The sequence below is a fragment of the Phascolarctos cinereus genome, unplaced genomic scaffold, assembly GCF_003287225.1.
Source record: "Phascolarctos cinereus isolate Bilbo 61053 unplaced genomic scaffold, phaCin_HiC Scaffold_726;HRSCAF=1367, whole genome shotgun sequence".
Lineage (NCBI taxonomy): Eukaryota > Metazoa > Chordata > Mammalia > Diprotodontia > Phascolarctidae > Phascolarctos > Phascolarctos cinereus.
This window is the reverse complement of record NW_027556098.1, coordinates 207,646,299-207,672,285: the sequence shown is the minus strand read 5'-3', so window position 1 is coordinate 207,672,285 and position 25,987 is coordinate 207,646,299. Positions and strand designations below refer to the sequence as shown.

Genomic DNA, 25,987 nt, shown 5'->3' with positions numbered 1-25,987 from the left:
GAATTGTAAACACACTGACTGAAACTATATGGAAGGAAAAAAGATGGAAGAAAAACTTGACCCCAGATGGCAGAATTTTGGACAGGCCTTGATGAAAATAAACAAAAGCCTCTTATTTGCTTGGCTTTGTTTGTAAATTCTTTTGATTCTACGGGTTAAAGAATGGTTTTGGTTAATATCGTCACTGTTCTACAAGTTGTGGTATATGAATGCAATGGAATACTGTTGTGCTATAAGAAATGATGAACAGGCAGACTTCGGAAAAACCTGGAAAGACTTAAAGGAACTGATGCTGGATGAAGTGAGCAGAACCAGGAGAACATTGTACACAGTTACAGCTACAATGTGCTATGACTAACTTTGACAGACTAATCTCCTCTTAGCAATGCAAGGACCCAAGACAACTAAAAATGACTTGTGATGAAAATGCTGTCCCATCCAGAGAAAGAACTATGGAGTCTGAATGCAGATTCGAGCATACTATTTGCTCTCCTTTTCCTTTGTTGCTTTGTTTTACTGCTGTTATTTGGTACGTACATTTGTCTGCTTGCCTTCGTTGATTAGTCAGCTTGAAATAAAAAAGAACTTCCTAAAAATCAAAGCTGTCCAACAAAAGATCTTACAGCAGTAAAGTAGCAGCAGCTCTCTCCCCATCACTCTAGCAGAGTCTAAGTCTATCAGGTCTGTTGCAAAGGGAATTCTCCTGTGCTAAGCAGAAGCCTGGACTGAATAACCTCTAAAGCCATTCTAATTCTGCTTCTGGTCCATCTAGCCATCTCAAAGTGTGAGTGAGCTATGTGTGTGATTCTACTCCAGTGACCTAACTTGTACCTTCTCTGACAAGATCTACAATGTAATAGAAAGATGAGATAGGACAAGATCTACAATGTGATGTTTTACTATAAAATCAGATTGCTGTTGGGTTGGAATATTTTCCCTTTCAACACTAAAACAAATCTATAATTCTAATTAGAATGCAGAATGCACAGGCTCACCCTTACATAGGTTGCCTTCAAAATTCAGATTTTTTTTTTCCTAAAAGCTCACAACCACTTGTAGTAGGCATGAATATATCAACTAAATACATACCAAAGAATGACTGGATAATAAAGGTACAAAAAGTACAAGTCATATAATCATTATTCAAACTGTCTGTTACTTTCTCATCAAGAGAAGGGGAGTGATGGGATGGGTCAATGTCAGTCTTCTAATGCAGCAAAGAAAAATTCTCTAAGGACTATCACCATTTCTTTCCAAAAACTCTTTTGTACCTATCTGATGTCTACAAATAGGGTTAACTCTCATGTACCAAGTATCAGATTTTTTACCCTTCTCAGTAAGAATATCATTATCTAACTGGACATCTAGTAATGTTGAACTGGACATTTAGTAATGGTGAAGTACCTGTTTTTATCTGTAATCTGTTCCTGCATCATCCTGAGCTTTGCTGGAGGAATATAAGCACCTCCCGTGCGAGTGAGAAGTGGATCCACGTCGTCTTTCTTCTTCTTTGTTGGGGGCTCATCCTGAGCAGATGAGCTCTGAGTTGTTGCTATTTCTATACTTCTGTCTGGTGAAGGAGATTTTCTGTACCTTCTCCGATCAGAATTTCTCTCTCTCTCTCTCTCCCTGCGTTTTTCTCTATCTCTCCCTCTGTTGTGAATGAAGAAAACAATGGAAAGAAATCCAATTCATTCAGTAATTCCAATATACAAAACACTATTTAAATTGTTAGACAGGGCAAGGCATAAGAAACAATATAATATAGGTGTTATTCTCCAGAAACTCATCACCTGGTTGAGCAGAAAACCATATAAAAAACAAAGGGTTAGAGAAAAATACAAGAGATGTCATAATGTGCTGCTGCACATCACCAAGCAAGTAGTAAAAGTGGCTACAAGAGTTTCAAGAGGGCAAGTATTCTTGGGCACTAATCAGAGAAGAATAACATTAACAAAAATGAATCAGCATGGTCTATTCTTGAGAGAGCAAGAAGATTCATGAGCATGTATGGAATACAAGATTTGCGTACACTGCTTCTTGAACCGTGCGTCACGACCCACGACTTAAAAAGTGCTGAAGGGTTCACGAGTAGAAAATGTTTAAGCAGCTCTATGTAGAACATTAATAGGAGAGAACTTTGTAAAAGTGGGAAGGAACTAAATTATGAGCTCTTGAAAACTAGTCTAGGGAGTCTGAGCCTTGTGTCCAGACTACTGACAAAACCTCTCAGTTGATTTCCCTGCCTCAGTTTCTCCTCCCTTTCTCCAATCCAAACTCCTCATAGCTGCTGAATTCAGCTGCAAAGGTTTAGCTGCAATACCCCTGCTCAGTAAACTCCATTGGATCTCTATAGGCTTTCTCTATGTGATACTTAAAGCCCTTCGCAGTCTAGTTCCAGTCTGTCTTTCCCTGCTCACTGCATGTAACTCCCCTTCACATGCTCTACTTGCAGTCAGACAGACTTACCTGCTGTTCTTTGTACATGACTTTCATCTCTCCCGCCTATTCCTGTGCTCAGACTGTCCCCCATATCTAGGATAGACTCACTCCTCACTTCCATGTTTAATAATCCCTAGTTTCCTGAGGGGCTGAACTCACATGCTACTTTATAAAAAAAGATAAATCCCAATCCCCCTCCTACCCTGGCGCTAGTGTTCTCAAAAGCCTACCCCTTACTCTCCTTACCCAGACACAAAGTATGCTTCTTGAAGGTAAAAACTGTTTCATTTATGTCTTTCTACCTCCAGAACACAGTTCAGTACTGGCATATAGTAAGCTAACAAACAACTGTATACGGTAGGTTACAGGGTGAGTCTCAAGTATTTTCAGCAGGACAATGACGTAACGAAGTAGGTATTTCAAAAAAAATTAATACAGTTTAAACTATGTGTGTGTACTGAAAAAACCTATGAAACACTTCTGGAAGCAATCTAAAATGTTAGGTTGTCACTTTAAGTTACAATTTAAATTCAACACTTATTAAACATTTACTAGAGGAATAAAAAGACAAAAACAAAACAGCTTCCATCTCAAGGAGTTTACATGTAACACAAGTAAATACAAAGCAATTTCAAAAGAAGCAATTTTACTGAAAAACAGTTTTACTAAAAAGATGATGTATAAACAAAACTTTAAAGGAAGTTATGATTCTGAAGGCAATGTGTAACAGTGGAGAAAGCTGATTTTGGAGTCAGGTACACCTTGATTCAAGACCTCAACAGCCTAGGGTTCCAAGTCTCTTTTTGAAAACTGGGAGCAAATTTGTTTCTCACCAATTCTACGGCACCTCTCTCTTTTGTTCTAACTTTCCCAGGCTGAAGAAGAAAGTTGCTTAATAAAAATCTATTTTTTGCTACACTGCATGCATTAAGTTTACTCCCATCATGGTATTCAGCCATAATGAAGCTAATTCTAGATTTCTGTTAAGAAAGTGCAAATGTTAATTTCATTTTTTTTTAACAATACTAACCGTGATTCCATGGTACTATCATTAGAATGTCCTCTTCCTGAATATTCTTGATCTGACCTGCTGTAATCTCTGTCCCGGGGAGATCGCTCCTGTTCTTCATATCTAAGAAATCCAATAAAAAAAGCAAAAATGACAAGATAGAAAGTAATGTGGTATTAAATACTGACTGCTGAGACTCCTACCAGTTAGCCATATGATCAAATCAGTTTTGAACCTATCCAGAAGACCACAGGTGGAGCAGGTATGACCATATCATCCTCCCTATTCAATAAACTCCAGTGGCTCCCTGTCACTTCCAGGATCAAATACAAAATCCTCTTTCTGGTATTCAAAACCCTTTATAACCTAGCCACTCCCCACCTCCTCCCCACACATTCCTACTTTTTCAATCTTCTTATACCTTACTCTCTGCCACATCTTTGATCTAGTGACACTGGTCTCCTGGTTGTTCTACGAATAAGACACTCCGACTCTCAGCTCTGGGCATCTTCTCTACCTGTCCCTCATGCATGGAATGCTCTCCCTCCTCATTTTTGACTTCTGGCTTCAACTAAAATTCCATCTTCTCCAGGAAGGCTTTCCCAACCCCTCTTAATTCTAGAGCCTTTCCTCTTTTAATTATTTTGTATTTCTCCTGCATTTAGCTTGTTTGTATGTATTTGTTTGCTCTTTATCTCCCCAGGGACTTTCTTTAGCCTCCTTTGGTTTCCCTAGCACTTAGCACAATGCCTGGTACAGAGCAGGTTATAATAAATGCTTATTGACTGACTGGCTGTTACTGAAAAATGTTGGCAGCCAAATCTAAAAGGGCTCATCCACTAAGCCTTGAAATAGTTTTTGGGTTATGCCCAGAACCACAGGGTCAAAAATCAAGTGCTAGAAGGGATCTCAAGAGCCATCTTGCTCTACCCTCTTAGTTCACATATGAGGCAACTGCGGCCCAGAAAGGTTAACTTACTTGCCCAAAGCCCCCAAGTCTTCACAAATCTTAGTGAATGACAATGATCCAAGTTTTTGGTCCTAGTTGAATTTGTCTTTGGTTGGATATGTACAGCTCAATTTTCCATCTGGGAGGCACTGTGCTAAAGAAGTTCCACCAACCCTTCTTAATTTATTTTGTATCTAGTTGCCAGCACAAAATTTAGATGCCAGGTGAATTGTTCAACTTGCAAAGGAAAAATTAAAAAAAGGAAAAAAAGGAGCAAGTTGCTGTAATGGTCTATTCCCTAATTCTCTTTGCCCCAACTCAACCCAACATAAACAAAATCATGACCTAATTTCAGCGTGGTTATTCAACTTATTAACTTAAGTAATTCAAATATTGTATCATGAAATTATGTCATAGAGTTCTAGAAAAGATGGATATTTAGGTACTCTTGTCAGCTTTGATGTTATAATGACAGCCGCAGATTACTCAACAGAGAAAAGAGTAACTTTTATACACTTCATTTCTTTTTTCAATTAATTTCTTAATTAATTTCATTATGAGAAAAATTTCAAATATTTAGTTGACATATTAAAATGTTTAGTTGAGATGTAAATATTACCATTTACTTAACAATTACAAACTATAGTTACACATGAAATCAATCAATAAATATTTATTAAGCACCTACCATGTGCCAGACACTATGTTAAGTGCCAGGGATACCAAAAAAGAGGCAAAAAAAAATAGCCCTGTATTTAAGGAGCTTACAATCTAATGGGGGAGACAATATGCAAACTAATACATACAAAGCAAACAATATATAGGATAAATAGCAAATAATTAACAGATGGAAGGCAGTGGAATTAAGAGGGATTTAGAAAGGCCTCATGCAGAAAGTAGAATTTTAGTTGGGCTTTAAAGGACACCAGAGAGGTCAATAGCTGGAGCACAAGACGGAGAGCATCCCAGGAAGGAGGGACAGCCAGTTCATAAGGCCAGTACATCTTAAGAGTCCCCTTACATCTTCAGGGTTTAGTTACAGAAATACCTGAGGACTTTTTGGAAGGTAGTTTCACATCTCAGTTAGTCAGAGACCAGACCTGCAGATAATATACTGTGAAACTGCAGTCTATTTCTAACACTTCTGGATCACAGAATTTTAACTGCATTTGGAACATAAAGTTTATACCTTTCTTCTGGAGAAGAACTCCTCTGAGAAAGCTCTCTTCTTTCATGACCAGAATTATGCTTTAAGGAGAAAAAGGAAAAACAAAAATAAAACACATAAGAGTTGTTTCCAGAAACATCTGTAGCCAAATAGTCCTGAATAAATGTTACCTAGAAACAATTTTTATTTAATTGCATTTATTTAATTTGAATTTATTTACTTATTTATTTGGAAGTATGTTTGTTAAAATAAATCCTAGGCAATGAAATATGTTTGGGTAAAATGAATATTTTAGAAACACTTTGGTTGCTTACATGCCATTTTTAACTTGTGCAAGTTTTTTTTCACATTATTTACAACACGAGGCTCCTGAGCTCAAAGTCGGCACTGAAATGAAGACATTCAAAGCTGAACTCTGACAAGTCCAAGAACTACTTTTGCTGACGTCTGCTATCCATTCATTATAGCATCTCTGTTCTCTCTTTGAAAAGTAATCCCAATTCACTAAAACCCAAAATAAACATTAGAAAAATTATGGGCCAGAACAAATGTGGGACAGCCTTTTAATCTTAAAACAGAAACTATATATGCAGAGCAGTGCGAACATGGATAAGAAGTAACAGAATCAGCTATATCTAAATGCTGCTAGCTGGAAAACTGAGGATCTCCTAACAACACAGGCAAGTATAACTATGCCAACAAAATGGTTCACGATTATATAACATATCAAATATATTCATAGCTTTAGCCTGTCTACTTTTGCAGTTTTCCTGACAAAAAGCAAGAAAAAATGAGGTACACTGACTCTCTTAGCAACTTGACTTGACTCTCTTAGCAACTTCCCAACAAGGGATTATTCTGAGAACATTTGCAGACATCAAACTAGAGATAACTATTTTTTTTTTTGGTTTATTACACCTACAACTTTAACGCAGATATTTTAGCTTTTTAAATCAGGATTAAAATTCTGATAGAAGTAGGAAATTTATTTTCTGTAAAATAGTTAAAAGGAAAATTTAAGGACCCTGTATCAACTAAATGTTCTAGTGCCATGTAGTCTTTAGCCCAACTCTTTAATCATGCACCTGGAGGAAAAAAGGTTTACTACACAATTGGCTTGTATACTTACCCACGTTTATTTTATGGTATATAAATGTACTCAGAAAAAGTTTTTTATTGATTACTGTTAAATACATGATATCTTCTTTTCTAATTTTATATTTTCTGGTGGATAGCAGGAACAAATCAATAAATTTACTGTTATAGTCTTAGACATAGCATTAAAAATATAATAATAATAACCACCATATCTTTGCATAGTAAACATATAGGTACACATATGTAGACAAATTATTGTACAAATTTTTTAGACAAAATCTGCAACTTAAGATGCATAATTATATATGGTTACTGCACTTCAAATTTTAAGCAAAGTTTAAAAACCAACGTTAATGTATAAAAAATATTTTTAAATAGTTACATTCAGTCAGCCTAACACTTTAGCCCGTATTTGTCCATTAAGTAAAGCATAACCACACAACTGAACACCATACACAATAGACTTTTAAAAAATCCAGTAAGATCTAATATGGTTCTAATAAGACTGGTTAAGTCACACTAATGACCAAGATAATGGGGTATAAGAGTTCTTTATGCCACCAGCATACTGGTTTACTAATACTTACTATGTATAAATTCAGTTCAACAAGTATTAACTGAGTACCTAATATGTGACAAGTAATGGGAAAACAAAGATGAAACCAATGTAGTCCTTTCCCCTGTGGAGCTTACTGGGTATGTGAGGGACACAGAGAGCCTAGTTTCAATCAATGATGAGCATTTATTAAGAGCCTACTAACTGCCAGCCCTATGCAAGACTCAAGACATACAAAGATGAAAAAATGACACAATCTCCACCATCAGGAAGCTCACAATTTAATTGGGGAATATTTGGCACACAAATGGGTAAGAAGAGCATAATGAGACAAATAAGGGGTCCAAACAAAGTATCCTAGGGACATTTAATTGAAGAGCAATTACTTTTAGCCATGGGGATTAGCAAGGGCAGTTAAGCTGAATGAACACGAGTTTTCACTGTATCTCTCAAACTCACTGAGACATATGTTCACAGCTTCTACAGATACTTCTGAATGAACAAATGAGTATTTGCTTCAGAACTGCCCAATTTCCTCTCAAGATCTCTTTTTCAAAACTTGTTAGATTTTGATTTCAGCAGATTCAAATGAGTACTTTCTGGTCTTTTCATGTCCTTAAAACTTCTTGGAGCAGTAAACAGAAGCCAAGATTTGTGAAACCATGAACTGGAAGAACTTCTCATCCATAATATTACAGATTTAGAGCCAGAGGAGCCCTCAGGGTCCATCTAGCACAACTGCTTCATTTTATCTGTGAGGAAACCAAAGCCCAAGGAGGCCAGGTGACCTGTCCGTGTAAAACAGCAGCACCAAAGGAGGTAATAATCTGGACTGTGGGAGAGCTAGCTGCTCCTTGCAAAGTACAGACATTAAGAGAATGTGTCAGAGAGAGAGGTACATTTTTACCAAGCTTTCAAATATTGTTAGGGTTTCTCTAAGCTAAAAGATTGTTTTTGTGTTTTCCCACTACAAATATTCCAAAAGTCAACTCTTTTCCTAATTCTTGATGAACTATGGTACCAACAAATGCTTGCTTTATCCAATTCCATTTTTAAATCATGCTTTTCTCTTTAGCTGGCGTAAATGAAAACCTAAAAATACTTACTTTTACGTGGGCCACGCTACTTTTCATTTTCTGTTGTTTACTTCTGTCTGTAGTAGACTGTAGCAATACACTAACTGCTCCAAATTGGCATAAAGAATTCAATACTATGAATTCCTTGGTAGTCAATTTTTCCCTCCTGATTGGAGAAATTTCATCTATAAAATACACAAAAAAACCCAAAAGCCGACTTTTGTTAACAAGAGTGGAAAATGTGTTTTAAATAGCATATGATGTATTAATTCAACACAGCAGAGACTTGGCACTTTGTCACAAGATAATACAAAAGATAACCTCAAATACCCAATTTATACAACAGTAAAATGAAAAAGAAATTCCTCATGGAGTTTCATATCCACAATAGGTGAATAAATGTTAAATGACAAAGATAAAAGTAACAGAAAGGAGGATAAATTTTCATTTTTTGTTCCTTCCAGAGAAGTGTGAGAAACAAAGAAACAGTGGGATATGAGGCAGAAACTACAAGGGCAGAATGAGTGACTGCAAGAGTGGTCAAGTAAATGGCAGCAGTGGGCAGAAAGAATTCTGGGGAGACACTAAGTCTAGTAGCAATTGCTCATCAAAGTCTAAAGAAGATGAAGATGAAGAACAAGGGCTTACTTTAACATTAAAATTTCTCTAGCTGATGATTTTGAAAAATATTTGCCAGTTAAATTTACTGTTTTAAATTTCTTACTGAAACTCAAACTGTATTAAGAGTTGTAACATCATTGCAAACCTCTATCACTTGAGAGTACACTGAGGACTCAACTGTTTGATAAGAATTCCATTAAAAAAAATTAGGACAAAACACCCAAACTTCTCCATTTTCACTTAGAATAGTGATGGCTTGTTGAAATAAGTGTTAATTTATTTACACATTTAACTGTGGAGGAACTGCAGTGTGGTTCAGTTGAAGGAATACAGGACTACAAATCAGAGGAACCAACTGACTCTGCTACTCCCTTCCTCCATGACCTGGGCAGGCATCTAATTTCACAGAGCTTCTATTTCTTCATCTGTAAAATGGGAGTGTTAAATGGTAGGACCTTCAAATTCTGTCTGACATTTACTATGTGACCCTGGAAAAGTCACTTAATCTCTCTCAGTCTCAGTTTCAATTACAGGATCAAATATAAAATCCTTTGGTGTTTAAATATTTTATGAGTATACCTTATGGTATATTATCTTTAGCTACTGCTAAAAATGTTCAAACATTTGTAAACTTCAATTTAATGGACAGATTTTGAGATATCACTTAGCTTTGAGTTTCAAAGAATCTGAACTTATTTCTTTAACATGCATATATTCTAAGCCATATGTACTCTGTGATAGTGACATTTGCCTCCAAGCTGTTCCTCAACAAGACTCTCAATCTCCCCACTCAGGACTTTTTCCCTGGCTGCCCCTCAAGTCTGCTATGTTCTCCATCCTCATCTCCACTTCCCAGCTTCCCTGGCTACCTTAAGTGCCCGCTAAAATACCACTTACTACCAGAAGGCTCTCCTGATCCCCCTTCATTTTAGTGTCTTCCCTCTGTTGATTATTTATCCTGTATATAACTTGTTTGTATTATACCCATTTTCCTGTTGTCTCCCCTATCAGACTTTGTACTCCTAGAGAGCAGGGACTGTTCCTTACCTTTCTTTGCAACTCTAGCACTTATTAGCATAGTGCCTGGCACATGGTAGGCACTTAATAAATGTTTACTGACCAACTAAAATGGGAATAATAGCACCTATCTCACAAGTATTGTGAACATCAAATGAAAAATATATATATCAAGAGAGCTATGCAAACCTCAAAGTTCTATGTGTTAGTTATTATTATAATTATTACCCTATGCTCCTATGATCTTCAATAACACATAACTTAGAATACATGCATATTAAAGAAATGTTTACATTTTTTGAAACTCAGTTATCAAAGCTAAGTAATAAATTATCCCAAAATCTATCCATTAAAGTGAAGTTTACAAATTTTGAACATTTTTAGCAAAAGGTACAGATAATATGCCATAAAAATATTAAATTAAACAACACATAAAAATTATATCCAGAAACTCAGGTTACCATGTAACCACTTAGTTAATATTTAGAGGTGTTTGCTCCCAAATGAAGAGAATAAAATGGTTAGGAGAAAATTATCAAGTGTTTTCTTCATTTTTAATTGTAGTAAGCGGGCCTAATTTAAAAGAGATATAAGATAAAAGACTTGCTAAATGTTATTATTATTTTAATTGTCAGATAATTAAATATTATACGTGTATTGGTATAGTTAAAATGACCAGCTTGCAGAACTTTCTATGAAAGGCTCATGTGCAGATAGATTCTTTGATCAGTTGCTGTGGTAAGCTTTTACTTGAAGAGTCCTCTGTCCTTAACTACTAACATCAAGACTTGTCTACAGGCGGCAGCTACTTCCCAGTTGTCCAGAGCTATACCACAATGTTTGAAACTAAGTTTCAGGTGATCTTTGAAACATTTTTCCTATTAACTTTCTTACCACTGACAACTTTAGATGATACCAAGCCCTGAAGAGCTACATCTAGATCAAGAATCCTTAACCTGGATTCTGTAAATCTGTTAAAAAAAATTAAATGTGAGAGACAGAGTGAGTGAGTGTATATACACGTACATATGACTGTATTTCAACATAATTGGTTTTATTCGTAGTCCCATTTTGCATTTAAAAAATTGTGAGAAGAGGTCCACAAGCTTTGCAATACTGCCAAAGTGGTCCATGACAAAAAAAGGCTATGAACCCTTGTTCCAGATGTTTTTCAAAATCTAAACCTACTATAGGCATCACACCTGGGCCCTACTGAACCTCAAACAGAAAGACAGGATCAACAATAATGAGGTCCCAGATGAGAACCAGAATATTAATATCAAGGACTATCACTATGATAAAACTGCCAAGGGAGGCCAAGTTGCTAGATAACACTACAATAATAATTATGGCTAACATTTATATAACTTTTACTACGTGCTTGGTACCATATTAAGGGTTTTACAATTATCTCATCTGATGCTCACATGAACCTAAAACATAGGTATTACTATTTCCATTTTACATATGAGGAAACTGAGGCAAATATGTTAAGTGACTTGTCTAGGGTCACAACAGCTATTGAGGGTCTGAGGCCAGATTTGATGTCTGGCCTTCCTGACTCCAAGCCCCTCACCGTATCCACTAAAGCTAGCTAGCTGTCCTAGTACAGCTAAAATTCTTCTGTATGTTGAGCATTTTATGATTCACAAAGTAATCCCTCCAGTGAAATTATCAGCCAAGCTTTTATTAGAACATTCCAACACATTAGTTTGATTATTTAGAAAGGCTTCTTCAGGTAAACACAAGAAACATTTTTAAAGGACTTCATGGGAAAATATGGTCACTATCACTAAAGACATCAGCATGTTTTGGGTAGAAAATTCAATTACAGTTGCTACATTGTAAGATTTTCATGAAAAATAAAATAAAAAGGGAAAAGGAAGAAAGATTATATTCAATTTCTTCCTGGTGTCTGCTGTTTTTGGTAGGCCAAACAACTTTGAACCACCTTAAATTTCTTCAAGTCTGGAATAGTACTTACATATTATTTACAAATTCAAATATAAATAGCACCTATTTACAGGTGCATGCATGGCCTATAAGGGACAAGGACAACTCTTTGAAAGGCTAGATAACCTCCAGTTTGGAAAAAATTCTTCCATTTATGTATCAGTATGAAGAAAAAAGACTGTCTATGTGTGTGGCTAGTTTGGATAGATTACAAACTGCTCAAAAACAGTCTATTTTATATCATTAAATTTTTTTGGGAAATGTTTAAAATGGTATTAATGTGGATAAAGCAAATTTATGAGAAAAAAGGAGGCAAAATTAGGGCAATAAATTAGTATTATTAGCTTTAAATCCAATAAATATTACACAAAGATAATCCTGGATAAAAATTATCATTTAATACATACAGAACTGAGACAAATTTATAAAAATAAGGGTCAATCTCCAATTTATAAATGGTCAAAAGATGCAAACAGGCAGTTTTTGGAGGAAGAAATCAAAGCTATCAATAGTCAGATAAAAATGCTCTAAACTGCTGATTAGAGGAACACAAATTAAAACAACTCTGACGTCTCACCTCACATCTATCAGATGAGCTAACATGACAGAAAAGGAAAATGACAAATGCTGGAGGGAACGTGGAAAAAGGAACACTAATGTACTGTTAGTGGAGTTATAAACTAGTCCAACCATTTTGGAGAACAATTTAGAATTATGTCCAAAAGGTTATAAAATTGTGCATACCCTTTGACCCAGCAATACCACTATATCCCAAATATCAAAACAACTGTATTCCAAAGAGATGAAAGGAAAAGGAAAAGGCTTATATGTACAAAAACATTATAGCAGTTCTTTTTATGGTGGCAAAGAATTGGAAATCAAAGGGATACCCATCAATTGAGGAATGTCTGAACAAGTGGTATATGATTGTGATAGAGTACTATTGTGCTCTAAGAAATGAAGGGGGGGGGAGAGGAGTGGTTTCAGAAAAACCTGGGAAGACTTATATGAACTCACGCAAAGTGAAGTAAGCAGAACCAAGAGAACATTGTATATAATAACAGCAATATTGTAAGAATGATCAACTGTAAAAGACTTAGCTACTCAGATCAAGAAAACAATCCAGAACAATTCCAAATTCCCATGGTAAAAAATGCTATCCACCTCCACCTCCACAGACTGATGAATTTTGAGTGCAGATTAAAGCATACCTTTTCCACTTTCTTTAGTTTTCTCGACCCCCCCTCCAGCAACATGGCTAATATAGAAATATGTTTTGCATGACTTAATACATATAATTGATATCATATTGCCTACCTTCTCAATGGGTGGGGAGGGGTGGGAGGAAAAGAGAAAATTTGGAACTCAAAATTTGAAAAAGTGAATGTCAAGAAAAAATAAAAATAAAATAAAAAAATAAAATTGGCAAGAGTGAAAAAAATTATCATTTGAGATTTCATAGACTAGAAGACCTCTAATGCACTTTTTTTTTGGGCTGGGCAATGGGGTTAAGTGACTTGCCCAGGGTCACACAGCTAGTAAATGTTATGTGTCTGAGGCTGGATTTGAACTCAGGTCCTCCTGAATCTAGGGTGGGTGCTCTATCCACTGTGTCACCTAGCTGCCCCCTCTAATGCATTCTTTAAAATTCTAGGACAAAATGCAGTATTTTCCACACTAATTGTAATATTAAAATTGTTAACTTGTTCCAGAAATTTTCCAACCAAGATAAATGTGATGCTACATTTTTCTTCTGCTATTCCTCTTCAGTCTTTACTAATCTTTTCCCTAGACAAAGTTTTAAAAATATTTTTCCTTCTCTTTTATATCTTAAGACTTGACATGTAAAGTGTTTCTCTTCTTTCTCATCTGTGTCATTTCTTTCTCTTTTATCTCCACTAAGTCATTTGTTAAGCTATCAGGAAACAATTCCACATACACACTCATGTCCCAAAATTTAAGTGTGCAAGTGACAAGACTGCCAAAATACATTGCTCTAGCAGTTTCACCAAAACAAGAATATTGCAGTTGCAGGAGAAGTCTGTAGGGAAATTCTTATAGTTCAATAAGTGTATGTTTGGTACTTGGAGTAATTGGAAATTCCTGAGATGAGAATAATTTATATAAAATTTATAGCTCTTTCTGCTCTTAGAATTACTATGTGGATTTTATGATAATACATAGTACCTTATCCCTTTCACAAGTAACCAATTCAGCAAGACTACACCTGCACTTAAAGTAGTCACAGATATACTAGTTTGAGATTAGGTTTGAGCAGGATTTTCCAATCCTTAGTTTCATATGGGAAACCTTTAAGTAAGTCACACATTGTATTTGCTTTTTGGAGATCAGCCTAACTAAATATGAAGAAGCTCAATACCAGTAGCCTTGTCACTCAGTGATGACTTTTTTGAACACAGCCACTAAACAAAGAAAAATATAAAATGGCCCTCAGTACTGTCATACTTTCTAGAAATGACAAAAAATGAGGAATTCACACAAACATGGTAAGATTTGTATGAACTAATTCAGTAAAATAAGGAGAATCAAAAGAATACACAACAAAGATCACTAAAAGGAAACCAAACTTTATGTAACTGAAAAACCAATGATGGTATTGGAGAATAGATAATGAAGCTGTCAGATTATGGTAACCACATTAGTTGTTTTTCTTTGTTAAAAGGGAAGGTTCAGTATAAGGTGGGGAAGGGAGTGTTTCTTCCCTCCAGAAATGAGGCTGTGATAAAATACAATAGGCATCAGTGAAACATTTTTTGAAAATTAATTTTTAAAATTGAGCAACTTTATAATCAAAGCTTACACAGCAACATTTGTTGTTAAGGTTGAAGAGGTAATGTTATCAAGAGCTTGTTGAGACCTAAATTGAATCAACATATATTTTGACATTATGTTACTTTAGAGAAGTGGGAATAGGAATGGATGGTGAAAAGTATGTTAGAGAATATGAATCAGGAGTAAAGAATGAGAGCAGTCAGAGGCAGAAGTTTCATACCTATACACAGGGTATCCCAAATATTTGAGCGCACTTTTAAACTCTGATTGTTTAAAACTGCACTCAGATTCTAGAAACACCTTGGATCTAAGTTCAAATAGCATCTCTGGTGATTACTTTGGATGTGACCTTAGACCAATCTCTGAACCTCCATGGGCCTCAGCTTTCTCATCTACAAAATAAAAGGGTTGGCTTATAAGGCTACTGAGGTCCCTCCCTCCTATCTCCAGAACGATGATCTTCAGATCCTATAAACAGAAATTAACTCCTTAACCAATGTGGAAGTCATTCCTGAATCAGCTCTCTGTGTGTGGTCAGATCAATGGTTTGTTAGAATAAGGATCAAAGTTAAACACAAAAAGAAGAAAAGTATCACATTTAACTAGAACTCCAGCCTGACCTATTCAAGCAAGTTTTTAGTGCCAAAATACATAATATGGGCAGATGAAGGAAACTCCCAACATCTTTACTCTACATTCTTACTCTACATCCTCTTCTGCCCCCTCAAAACCATACTCCTAGTTCAGCCTTTTTCTCTTCTCCTGGACTACTGCAACTGCTTTTGTGTTGGGTTTCCCTGACCCAAGTTACCCCCCATACCATCTTCCACTCATCAGCTGAGGTGATTTTTCTAAATCATAGGTCTCCTACTCAAGGAGCTGTAGTGGCTCCCTATAACTTTTAGGATCGTATCTAAAGGGCTGTTTGGCGCTTAAAGCTCTTCATAATCTGGTGTCTTCTTACCTTTCCAGTCTTTTTATACCTTAGTCCTTACCAGGCACTCTACAACATAACTATACTGACTTTCACTTCCTGGAATATGACATTCCACCTATCTCTATGCCTTTGCACTGGCTATCTACCCTACCTTGAACATTCTGTTCCCCTTCTTCCTTTTAATTTCCCAGGATTCTTTCAAGATTCAGCTCAACTAAACTCATTATCTTTTTCCCTAAAGCTCCCTTTTTTTAAAAATATGACTATTAGTTGTTTTGATTTCTTTATTGGAAAATTGACTGTTCATATCCTTGACAATTTATCAGTTGGGGAATGATTCAAATTCTTATAGATTTGACAAGGTTCTAATTACCATTTATTAATTTCCCTCCATCTTATTTTTTACTCATTATTTTCCTCCTCAGCCTCTCTTTTTACCCTGTCCTTATTACATTATTTTCCCCCTTACCCTCTTATTCCTTATTTTATCCACCCCTCTAAAATTCCATCCTTTATTTTCTCCCTCTACCCTCCTAACTTTATTCTATATACCCTTTTAAAAGTCCCTCCCCAATCCTATCTCCCAGTTTTCTCATCTCTCTAGAAGTTCAGAAGACTTTTAACCTCTTCAGATGTACATTTTGTTCCCTCTTCAACCCAGATGGGAGTGTGATTCCAACATTACCAGTCCTCCACCCCTTCCTGTTTCCTCTATATTAGTTCTTCCTTTCAAGCTTCATTTTTATGATAAGTGCTCCTTTTTACCTTTTCCTACCAAATTTTGTTCTTTTAGAATCACCCCATCATATACAACTCAGCCACAGCCTTTCTTTCAAACTACCTTAGAAATGATAAGTTTTAAGAATATTGATAACATTTTCATACATCATAAGTAAACAGTTTAAGCTTTATCAGTGCCCTGTAATTAGTCCTGAATGATTTCCTTATATTTCTTCTGGATCTTTTATATCAAATTTTCCATTGAGTTCTGGTCTTCTGTTACAAATACCTGAAAGTCTTTCAGTTAGTTCATCAAACGTCCTTTTTTTTTCCATTCAGGACTGTACTCCACTTTGTTGGATGTTATTCTTGGATGTAACCCCAGCTCCTTTGCTCTTCAAAGTATAACATTCCAAGACCTACAGTCTTTTAGCGTAGAAGGTGCTAGGTCTTATGACATCCTGATTGTTTCTGTAGTATTGAAATTGTAAAGCTCCCTTTTTTCAAACTTCTTTATGACCGTCAAGGTTACTGCCACCCTTCCTGAATCCCAACTCCAATGTTATCCTTAGCTTTTCCCTTTCTAACTCCCTATATCCCATCTTTTTTCAAGGTCTGCAGATTTTATCTTCCTTTTTCATGTATGCCCCCTTCTCTCCTCTGCCACTGCCACTGCCCTGGTGCAGGCCCTTATCACCTCACACCTGCACTATGACAGTAGCCTGCTGGCTGATCTTTCTGCCTGAAGTCTCTCTTCAATCCATCCTCCACAAAATCATCTTCCTAAAAAAAGCATGCCAGATCATGTCACCCCTGCTCCCCTCCCCCAAACTCAATAAACTCAAATGGCTTATCACCTTCAGCATCATATAGAAAATCCTGTTTGGTGTTAAAGCCCATCATAACCCCTCCTCTCTCCCTACCTTTTGGTCTTCTTACACATTAACACCCCCACCCCATTCCATGCACTGAGATGCAATGACCCCTGGCCTCCTTAGATTCTGAACTTCTTGAGGGCAGGGACAGTCTTTTGTCTTTCTTTGTATCTCCAGTGCTTAGTACAGTGCCTAGGACATATTAGGCACTTAATAGGTATTAACTGAGTATCGATCATTTGTTTTTGTGCAGGCCACCTTTTCTCGTCCTCCCAGCAGCTAATGCCAATGCATATTTTTCACATGCTGTCTTTCCCATATGGAATGTACACTCTCTGAGAGTAGGGACTATTTTTTTTAAAATCTTTCCTTGTGTCCATAGCACTTAGCACAGTTCAGGCACAAAGTACTTAATAAAAAGTTGCTGATTAAATGACTGAAAAAACAAGCTGCCTTGATGAAACCAAAAAAAAAATCCTTAAAAAAGCACTTTATTCAGAAAATAAAGGAACTCCCTGCCAGCAGAGATACAGTCCCGAAAGGCAAAAATTGTTTAGAATATTTGTTTGCTAGATAGCAGGGAAAGAAAAAAGAGAAATGGACGATAAAAGTAGTTTAAAGAAAGCTTGGTGAGAGATTCAACTAAGCAAAACTGTCTACGACATTTTAAGAAGCTGAATGGAAGAAGAGCTGAAAGATGAAAAGGAAATGGAAACATTAAAAAACAAAAGAACCACCAGAAAACTTGAAGCCAATTGATGTGAGCTCCTTCTCCTTTCTTCTGGTTTCTATAAATATGCTTATGACTCCCTCATCCTCAAAACAATCTTCACTTAATCCTTATGTCTATTCGTTGCATTCACAAAGGATGTGGCTAAAACTCCTTGAGAAAGCCAAATGCCAATGCTGCCTCCCTTTCATCTTCTTTAACTCTAAAACTCTCTGCAATCTGGTTTCTAACTTTTTCATCCAACTGCTAATACCATTGTCTTTGAAGTTACCAATAATCACTTAACTGCTAAAAATCCAACGGCCTTTTCTCAATACTGCATTTCTCTGTAGCCTCTGATGCTGGCATTCACCCTCTTCTCCTAGATACTCACTCCTCTTTGTTTTTGTGACCCTGTACTGTCCTGGTTCTTTTACGTATTTGACCAATCCTTCTCAGACTCCCTGAATGGATTTTCATCCACTTGACGCCCAGTAAATGTGCCTCCTTCCCCTCAAGGGAAAGGAGGGAAGAGAAAGAGGGGGGAGAGGAGTGAAGAAGGAAGAGAAAAGGGGAAAGGAAAGAGGGGATCTGGAGAAAGGGGAGGAGTAGGAGGAAGGGGTAAGTTAACATGTGGGATAGGAAAAGAGGAAGGGGGGAAGAGGGAAATGAGGACTGGGAGTACAGGTGAAGGTAAAAGGGGGAGAATGGAGTATGAGGGAAACAATGAAGCGCTTCCTAGGTGCCAGCACCGAGGCTCAGCGCTGTGCACTAAGCAGGCGCTGGAGAAATGTCGGCCGAGGCTCAAGTCGGGCTGGGGGCAGCTCCAACTGCCCGGAGCCCCATGCCCCACGCTCGTGGGGGCAGGTCGAGCTGGCCAGAGCTCGAGGGCAGGGGGTCCATCCCGGAGGTCAGGCGCTCCCTGCCCGTGGGCGAAGGAAGGAGTGGGCCCAGAATGCACGGTCCGGGCCGAAGCAAATGCAGCGACCCTTCCGCTCCGCCCCGGGCAGACCCCAGCCCCACACGTCGAGAAGCGGCGGCTCTGCCCGAACCTCCTTTGGTTGTTACCAAGCAGCCACGGTCGGAGGCCGCGCTCCCCTCTTCCACAGCCCTTACGGCCGCCCAGCCCCACGCCCACTCCGCTCCTCCATTCCCCACAAACGCGTTCCGTAAATACCTGGAGCTCCACCGCGCCGCCATAATGCGCCAAACGCAACTTCCGGTTCCCCTGGCCCTCCCGCCCTACCTCGAGAGTAGTGGTGGGTGGGTGGATGTTGAGAGGAAATGAGTGTTAATTGATTTAAAAACCGACGGTATTTTCAGAGCTGGATTTTTTTCTTTTTTCTTGTTTTAAAATAATCCCAAATGTCGATACCAAGAAGCAGCCTCCTCCCAAGCCGCCGAACTTTCTACCTCACCAAGATGGTCATAGGGAAGTGTTCAAAGAAACTACAAGCTCCAGCATACACCAACGTGGAGGGAAGAGTTCGCGCAGTGCATGGTGGATGTTGTAGTGCGGCCCGACCGCAATGCTCACTGGGAAGCAGAGTTCCCCTTGTTACCTCTAGATGGGCTGGCTATTACGTAATAACTGTGGTGCTCTGCTTCAAAGGTATCTTGCTGTGTGGTTGAGAAGGTTGATAGTGATCGGGAGATACTTCTACAGGAAAATCCTGGGAATGCGTGACAGCGTGTTTACTCCCTCTGCCTTTTGTAATTAGCAGCAGGACCGAATTCAGCCATGCAGGAACACGTGACAAAAAGTTACCGAGGCACCACTAACTGGCTGTCTGGGTTACTGGCTAGACTAGGTTTGACTTGAAGTCCTGAAGAGTTGTTCAAATCCTGCTTGTCACTTTGCTAGCTGGGCGACCCTGGGCATGCCACTTATATTAACCTTTATTTCCTGTAAAGTGGGAACAGTAATCTTAAGTGCTTATCTCAAATGAGATCTTGTATGTAAAGTGCTTTGCAAATCTGAAAGTTAGTCTAAACAAAAAACCCTGTCTTTTTTGTGTAAAAAGAAATCTGCTCAAGTGTAATAGTGAATGAAGGGGAAAACATCATTTTGAGGTCTCAAATTGTAGCATGAGGCAGTAATCATCAAAATACATTTGGCACTAGTTTAGAAAAATCAGTGGAAAAACTAGATAAGGAAGAAATAGTAATTAATTGATTTGGAATAGTAAATGATAAAAACCAAAACTAGTTACATTTGGAACTGGAAACTAGTTTGGCAGAAATTAAATTTAGACCAACATCTTACAAAATATTCCAAAGTAAGCTCAATATGGATAACAACCTGAACGTTACAGCGCTCTCTCTCTCTCTCTCTCTCTCTCTCTCTCTCTTCTCTCTCTCTCTCTCTCTCCTCTCTCTTCTCTCTCTCTCTCTCCTCTCTGTCTCTCTCTCTCTCTGTCTCATGCACACACACACACCACACAAAACTTCTCCGCGCCCCCCCCAAAATCTCTAGGACAAGCAGAACATCTATGGCTAGGGGAAGAATTCTGAACCAAGGGATAGAAATGATATTAAAAAATGAAAGAGATTATTTTGTTTATAATATTGAAAAATTTTTGTTCTAACAAATCAAAAGAACTAGGTTAACAAAGAAGCTTTTGTTTGGGTAAAAATCTTTGCCTCTAATATTTGTGATCAAGATGCAACATTCAGGATATATATAAGCAAACACAAATATTTAAGACCTAGCTATAATTCCCTAATAAATAAGTGATCAATGGGTGTGAACAAAAAGTTTCAGAGGAATTGTAAGCTATTAAACATATGAAATGTTGATTCACGTCACTAATAATAAATTCAAATCCAAACAATCTGCAGGTTTCACCTTATACCCAGCAAATTGGCAAAGATGAGAAAAAATAAAGATAGATAAGGTTGAAGAAGCTATGGGAAGATAATACACCAATAGACAATTGTTGAAACTATGAATTAATCCAACCATTAGTCCAAGCAATTTGATATTACATTTCAAAAGTAACTAAATATATGTAAAAGGATATAGTACTGCTAGACATATATACACAAGGAAATGAAGGACAGAAAGAAATTTCCCATGTACATCAAAATAGTCAGGGGAACATGTTTTGTAGTAGCAAAGAACTGGAAACAAAGTAGCTGTCCAATTAGTGAATGGCTACACAAACTATTATATATTAAAATAGTGAAAGTGGAATATTACTTTGTATAAGAAATAGTAAATATAAATTAGTCAGAGGTGGGATTGATGCTTATCTGACTGATGCAGAGTAAACAGAAGAGAAGAGAAATAATATATAAAACAATAACAATACAATTGAAAAGAACAACAAAAACAAAAACAATGGCGTAATGACCAATCTTGACCCTAGAGAAGAATTTTTAAAATGTACCTTCTTTGCTTCATTGTAGAGGTCAGCTGCCATGACTGTAGAAGACGATACGTTCTCTTCTTCTGGGTCAATGTGTTGGTTAGTTTTGCTGAATTCCTTTTTCTCTCTTTTAAGATTTTTGTTACATGGGCTGGATCATTGAGTGAAGGTGAAGGAGTCAGATATGAAGGTGATAGAATATAATAACAATAGTGATAACTACCATTGATATAATGCTTTACAAATATTATCTTATTTGATCTTCACAACAACCCTGGAAGGTAGATGCTATTTTCATCCCCATTAAATTAATAACATATTTATAGACTCTACCTGCTATTAATTTTTTGAAACACAGATAAGTATGTTGTGATGCCCCAAGGCTCTACTGCTGGTTGTTAAATCCTTTTGGTTTTAGGTTGGCTCCCCAAAACCTTCTGTCTCTGCCTCTCTTTCCGTCTGTCTTTGTATCTGTCCCTCTTCTTTTCCTTGGTAATTAATGTCACCATCCCCTATTTTTATTCTAGGTTCCTTTTCACTGGATCTACTAGGGAAAGGGATGCAGGTTTCCAGTTTCTCTCTTATCTTCTTGTCATTGAAATAAACATTTTCCTTATTGAAGAAACTAAAGGAGCTTTAAAATAAAAAAGTAAAAATTGCAAAGTTTAAAATTATTTAACCTTAATAGGAGTAGCTAGCCCTGTCACTTTTGAAAAATGCAAATTGATCCAGGCATTTTTCTTCCTCAGCTCTTCAATTTATTGACCCTATTCTTTTATTTTTCTTTCTTGTTTAAAAAAGTTATTTATTTGTAGTTTTCAACATTCACTTCTGTAAGATTTTGAGTTTTAAATTTTCTCCCCCTCCCATTTCTTCCCAAGCCCCCTCCCCCACAATGTAAAATCCAATATAGGCTCTATATATACATTCATATTAAGCTTATTTTCCCATTAGTCATGATGTAAAGAACAATTAGAACTAATGGGAGGAGCCAGGAGAATGAAGCAATAAAACAAAACAACAAAGAAAAAGGAGACCAAATAGTATGCTTCCATCTACATTCAGACTCCATATTTCTTTCTCTGGGTGTGAATAGCAATTTCTATCATGAATCTTTTGTAGTTGTCTTAGATTCTTGCATTGCTGTGAAGAGTCAAGTCTATCAAAGTCAGTCAACCCATAATGTGGCTGTTACTATGTACAGTGTTCTCCTGGTTCTGCACATTTCACTCTGTATAAGTTCATGTAAGTCTTTCCAAGTGTTTTTGAAGTCTGCCTACTCATCATTTCTTATGGCACAATAGTATTCCATTACATTCATATACCACAACCTGTTCAGCCATTCCCTAGTTGATGGGCATCCCCTCAATTTCCAATCCTTTGCTATCACAAAAAGGGCTGCTATAAATATTTTTGTACATGTGGGTCCTTTTCCCATTTTTATGATCTCTTTGGGATATAGATCTAGAAGTGGTATTGCTAGGTCAAAGAGTATGCACAATTTTATAGCCTTTTGGGCATAGTTCCAAATTGTTCTCCAAAATGGTTGGATCTTGTCACAACTTCAACAACAATGCATTAGTGTGCCAATTTTCCCACATCTCCAACATTTATCATTATCCTGTTTTGCCATGTTAGCCAATCTGATAGGTATGATGTGGTACCTCAGAGTCATTTTAATTTACATTTCTCTAATCAATAGTGATTTAGAACATTTTTTCATGTGATTATAGATAGCTTTAGTTTCTTCCTCTGAAAACTGCCTGTTCATATCCTTTGACCATTTATCAATTGGGGAATGACTGGTATTCTTATAAATTTGACTCAGTTCTCTATATATGTTAGAAATGAGGCCTTTATCAGAGACATTGGTTGTAAAAATTCTTTCCCAGTTTTCTTCTTCCCTTCTAATTTGGATGCATTGGTTTTATTTGTGCAAAAACTTTTCAGTTTAATGTAATCCAGATTGTTCATTTTGTATTTCATAATGTTCTGTATCTCTTCTTTGGTCATAAATTCTTCCCCTCTCCATAGATCTGAAAGGTAAACTATGCCTTGCTCTTCTATTTTGCTAATAGTATCAGTCATATCTAAATTGTGTATCCTTTTTGACTTTACTTTGGCATAGGGTATAAGATGTTGGTCTATGCCCAGTTTCTGCCATCCATTTTTCCAGTTTTCACAGCAGTTTTTGCTAAATAGTGATTTCTTATGCCAGAGGCTGGAGTCTTTGGATTTATCAAATAGTAGATTAGTACAGTCATTGACTGTTGTGTCTTGCATACCTAACCTATTCCACTGATCCACCACTATTTCTTAGCCAGTACTAAGTAGTTTTGATGATTTCTGCTTTATAATACAATTTAAGATCAGGTACAGCAAGGCCACCTTCAACTGCATTTCTTTTCATTAGTTCTGGACTTTTTGTTCTTCTAGATAAATTTTGTTATTGTTTTTTCTAGCTCTATACAATAATGTTTGGGCTTCCGGGAGCCAAGATGGTGGAGTAAAAAGGTAGTTGCTCTCACTCTACCCTGTCAACCTCTGAAAACCCAGAAAATATCACCCCAGAAGAAAACCCTGGAACAGCTGAACTAGAAAAAAGACTGGGAGCAGCAGTACAGCAGCCCAGCAAACAAGTCTCCCAATGCCTCAGCAAAAATAAGCGAGGCAGAACTACAAGGGGCCCCAGGCAGATAAGCACCCTGCACCACCCATCTAAAAGGAGCTGAAGAAAGCTAAAGGAAAGAAAAAGCAGGCAACCTAGAATTGCCTGAAAGTTCCAGCCTTGCTGACTCCAGCCCAACACAAGGTAAGCTGCCAGAACCCTACAGCCTCTAATTACCAACATAAGAGACCCCAGCACACAAAGCCAGTGACCAAGACCTAGGCTCCCAACACAAGAAGCTTGAGTCAGTGCTCTCTGTTCCCCAGCAGGAGAGCTCAATCTCTTTAAAGGCCAGGGAATAAAGAAACACCATGAGTAAAAAGAAACGTACCATAGATTCATGTTATGAGAAGAGTGAAGATAAAGACAGAAATTCTGAAGAGGAAAACATTGTCAACAAACCCACATCTGCAACATCAAAAGGAAATATGAACTGGTCGGAAGCCCAAAAAGCCTTCTTAGAAGAACTCAAGAAGGATTTTAAAAGTCAAATGAGAGAGGTAGAAGAGTCCTTAAAAATACAATTGGCCAATTGGAAAAAAAGTACACTGAAGAAAACAAGTCCCTAAAAAACAAATTGGCCAACTGAAGAAGGAAGTACAGAAACTAACAGAAGAAAGCAATCTGTTAAAAGCTAGAATTGGAAAAATGGAAACTAATGTCTCTATGAGAGAGCAAGAATCAGTCAAACAGAAACAAAAAAATGAAAAAATGATGAAAATAAAATACCTCATCAGTAAAACAACCACCTGGAAAATCGATCAGGAGAGACAATTTAAAAAATTGGACTACCTGAAAATCATGATGAAAAAAGAGCCTGGACAGTATCTTTCAGGAAATCATAAAGGAAAACTGCCCTGAAGTCCTAGAACCAGAAGGGAAAATAACCATAGAAAGAATCACCATCACCACCTGAAAGAGATCCCAAATTGACACCAAGGAATATAATAGCAAAATTCCAAAATTACCAGATGAAAGAGAAGGTGCTGCAAGCAGCCAGAAAGAAACAATTTAAATATGGAACCACAGTCAGGATTACACAGGACCTTGCAGCTTCTACATTAAAAGACCGCAGGGCATGGAACATGATATTCTGTAAGGCAAAGGAGCTTGGAATGCAGCCAAGGATCAATTACCCAGCAAAAATGAGCATCATTTTTCAAGGGAGGAGATGGATATTCAACGAAATAGGAGACTTCCAAACTTTCCTGATAAAAAGACCAGAGCTCAACAAAAAATTTGATCTTCAAGTACAGGACTCAAGAAGGACATAAAAAGGTAAATGGGACAGAAAGATACAATATGTTGTTAATAAGGGGGTGTTTAAACCCTACAAGGGAATATGACACTTGCAACCTTGAGAACTGTATTGTTATTACACCAGTTAAAGGAGTATACATAAAGGGGTGGATATTAGTTGATGATGTATAAAAAAAATCTAATCAAGTGGGTTAAATGGATCCAAATAAGTGGATCAATCTGATCTTAGAAAATGTACTGAGAAAGGAGGAGGCAGACAAGGGTAAATTACATTACAGGAAAAGACACAAAATCCTATTACAGCAGAGGGAAAGAAGTGGGGGAGCATTGTTTGAACCTTACTCTCATCAGATTTGGCTCAAGAAGGGCATAATAATCAGTTAGGTATAGAAATCTAACTTGCCCTATAGGCAGTAGGAGGGAAAAGGGGAAAGAAAAGGGAGGGGGGAAGAAGGGAGGGAACAGTAAGGTAAAGGGGAAGAAAAGGGAAAGGGATAATAAAGGGGAGGGACTGAAGGAGGGTGGTCAAAAGCAAAACACTAGTGAAGGGGGAAAGGAAAAAGGAGAAAGAAAAGCATAAATGGGGGGAAAAGGATGGAGAAAAAGACACAGATAGTAATCATAACTGTGAATGTGAATGGGATGAACTCTCCCATAAAATGGAACGATTGCAGAATGGATTAAAAACCATAATCCTACAATATGTTGTTTACAGGAAACACATTTGAAAAAGAGTGACACATACAGGGTAAAGGTAAAAGGCTG

The 25,987-nt window shown here is 37.2% G+C and overlaps 1 protein-coding gene across 1 annotated transcript in view; it reads right to left on the bottom strand.

Moving 5' to 3' along the window:
* The window catches only part of CWC22 (CWC22 spliceosome associated protein), a 75,570-nt gene extending 56,198 nt beyond the window's left edge, over positions 1–19,372 (bottom strand). The window contains exons 1-5 of the mRNA XM_021006403.2: positions 19,101–19,372; positions 8,329–8,483; positions 5,590–5,648; positions 3,473–3,574; positions 1,405–1,653 (exon numbers count right to left, since the gene is read on the bottom strand). Coding sequence (XP_020862062.1) covers positions 1,405–1,653; positions 3,473–3,574; positions 5,590–5,648; positions 8,329–8,355 — 437 coding nt within the window. The 5' untranslated portion in view covers positions 8,356–8,483; positions 19,101–19,372. The remainder of the gene's footprint in view (positions 1–1,404; positions 1,654–3,472; positions 3,575–5,589; positions 5,649–8,328; positions 8,484–19,100) is intronic.
* Positions 19,373–25,987: the final 6,615 nt, after the last annotated feature.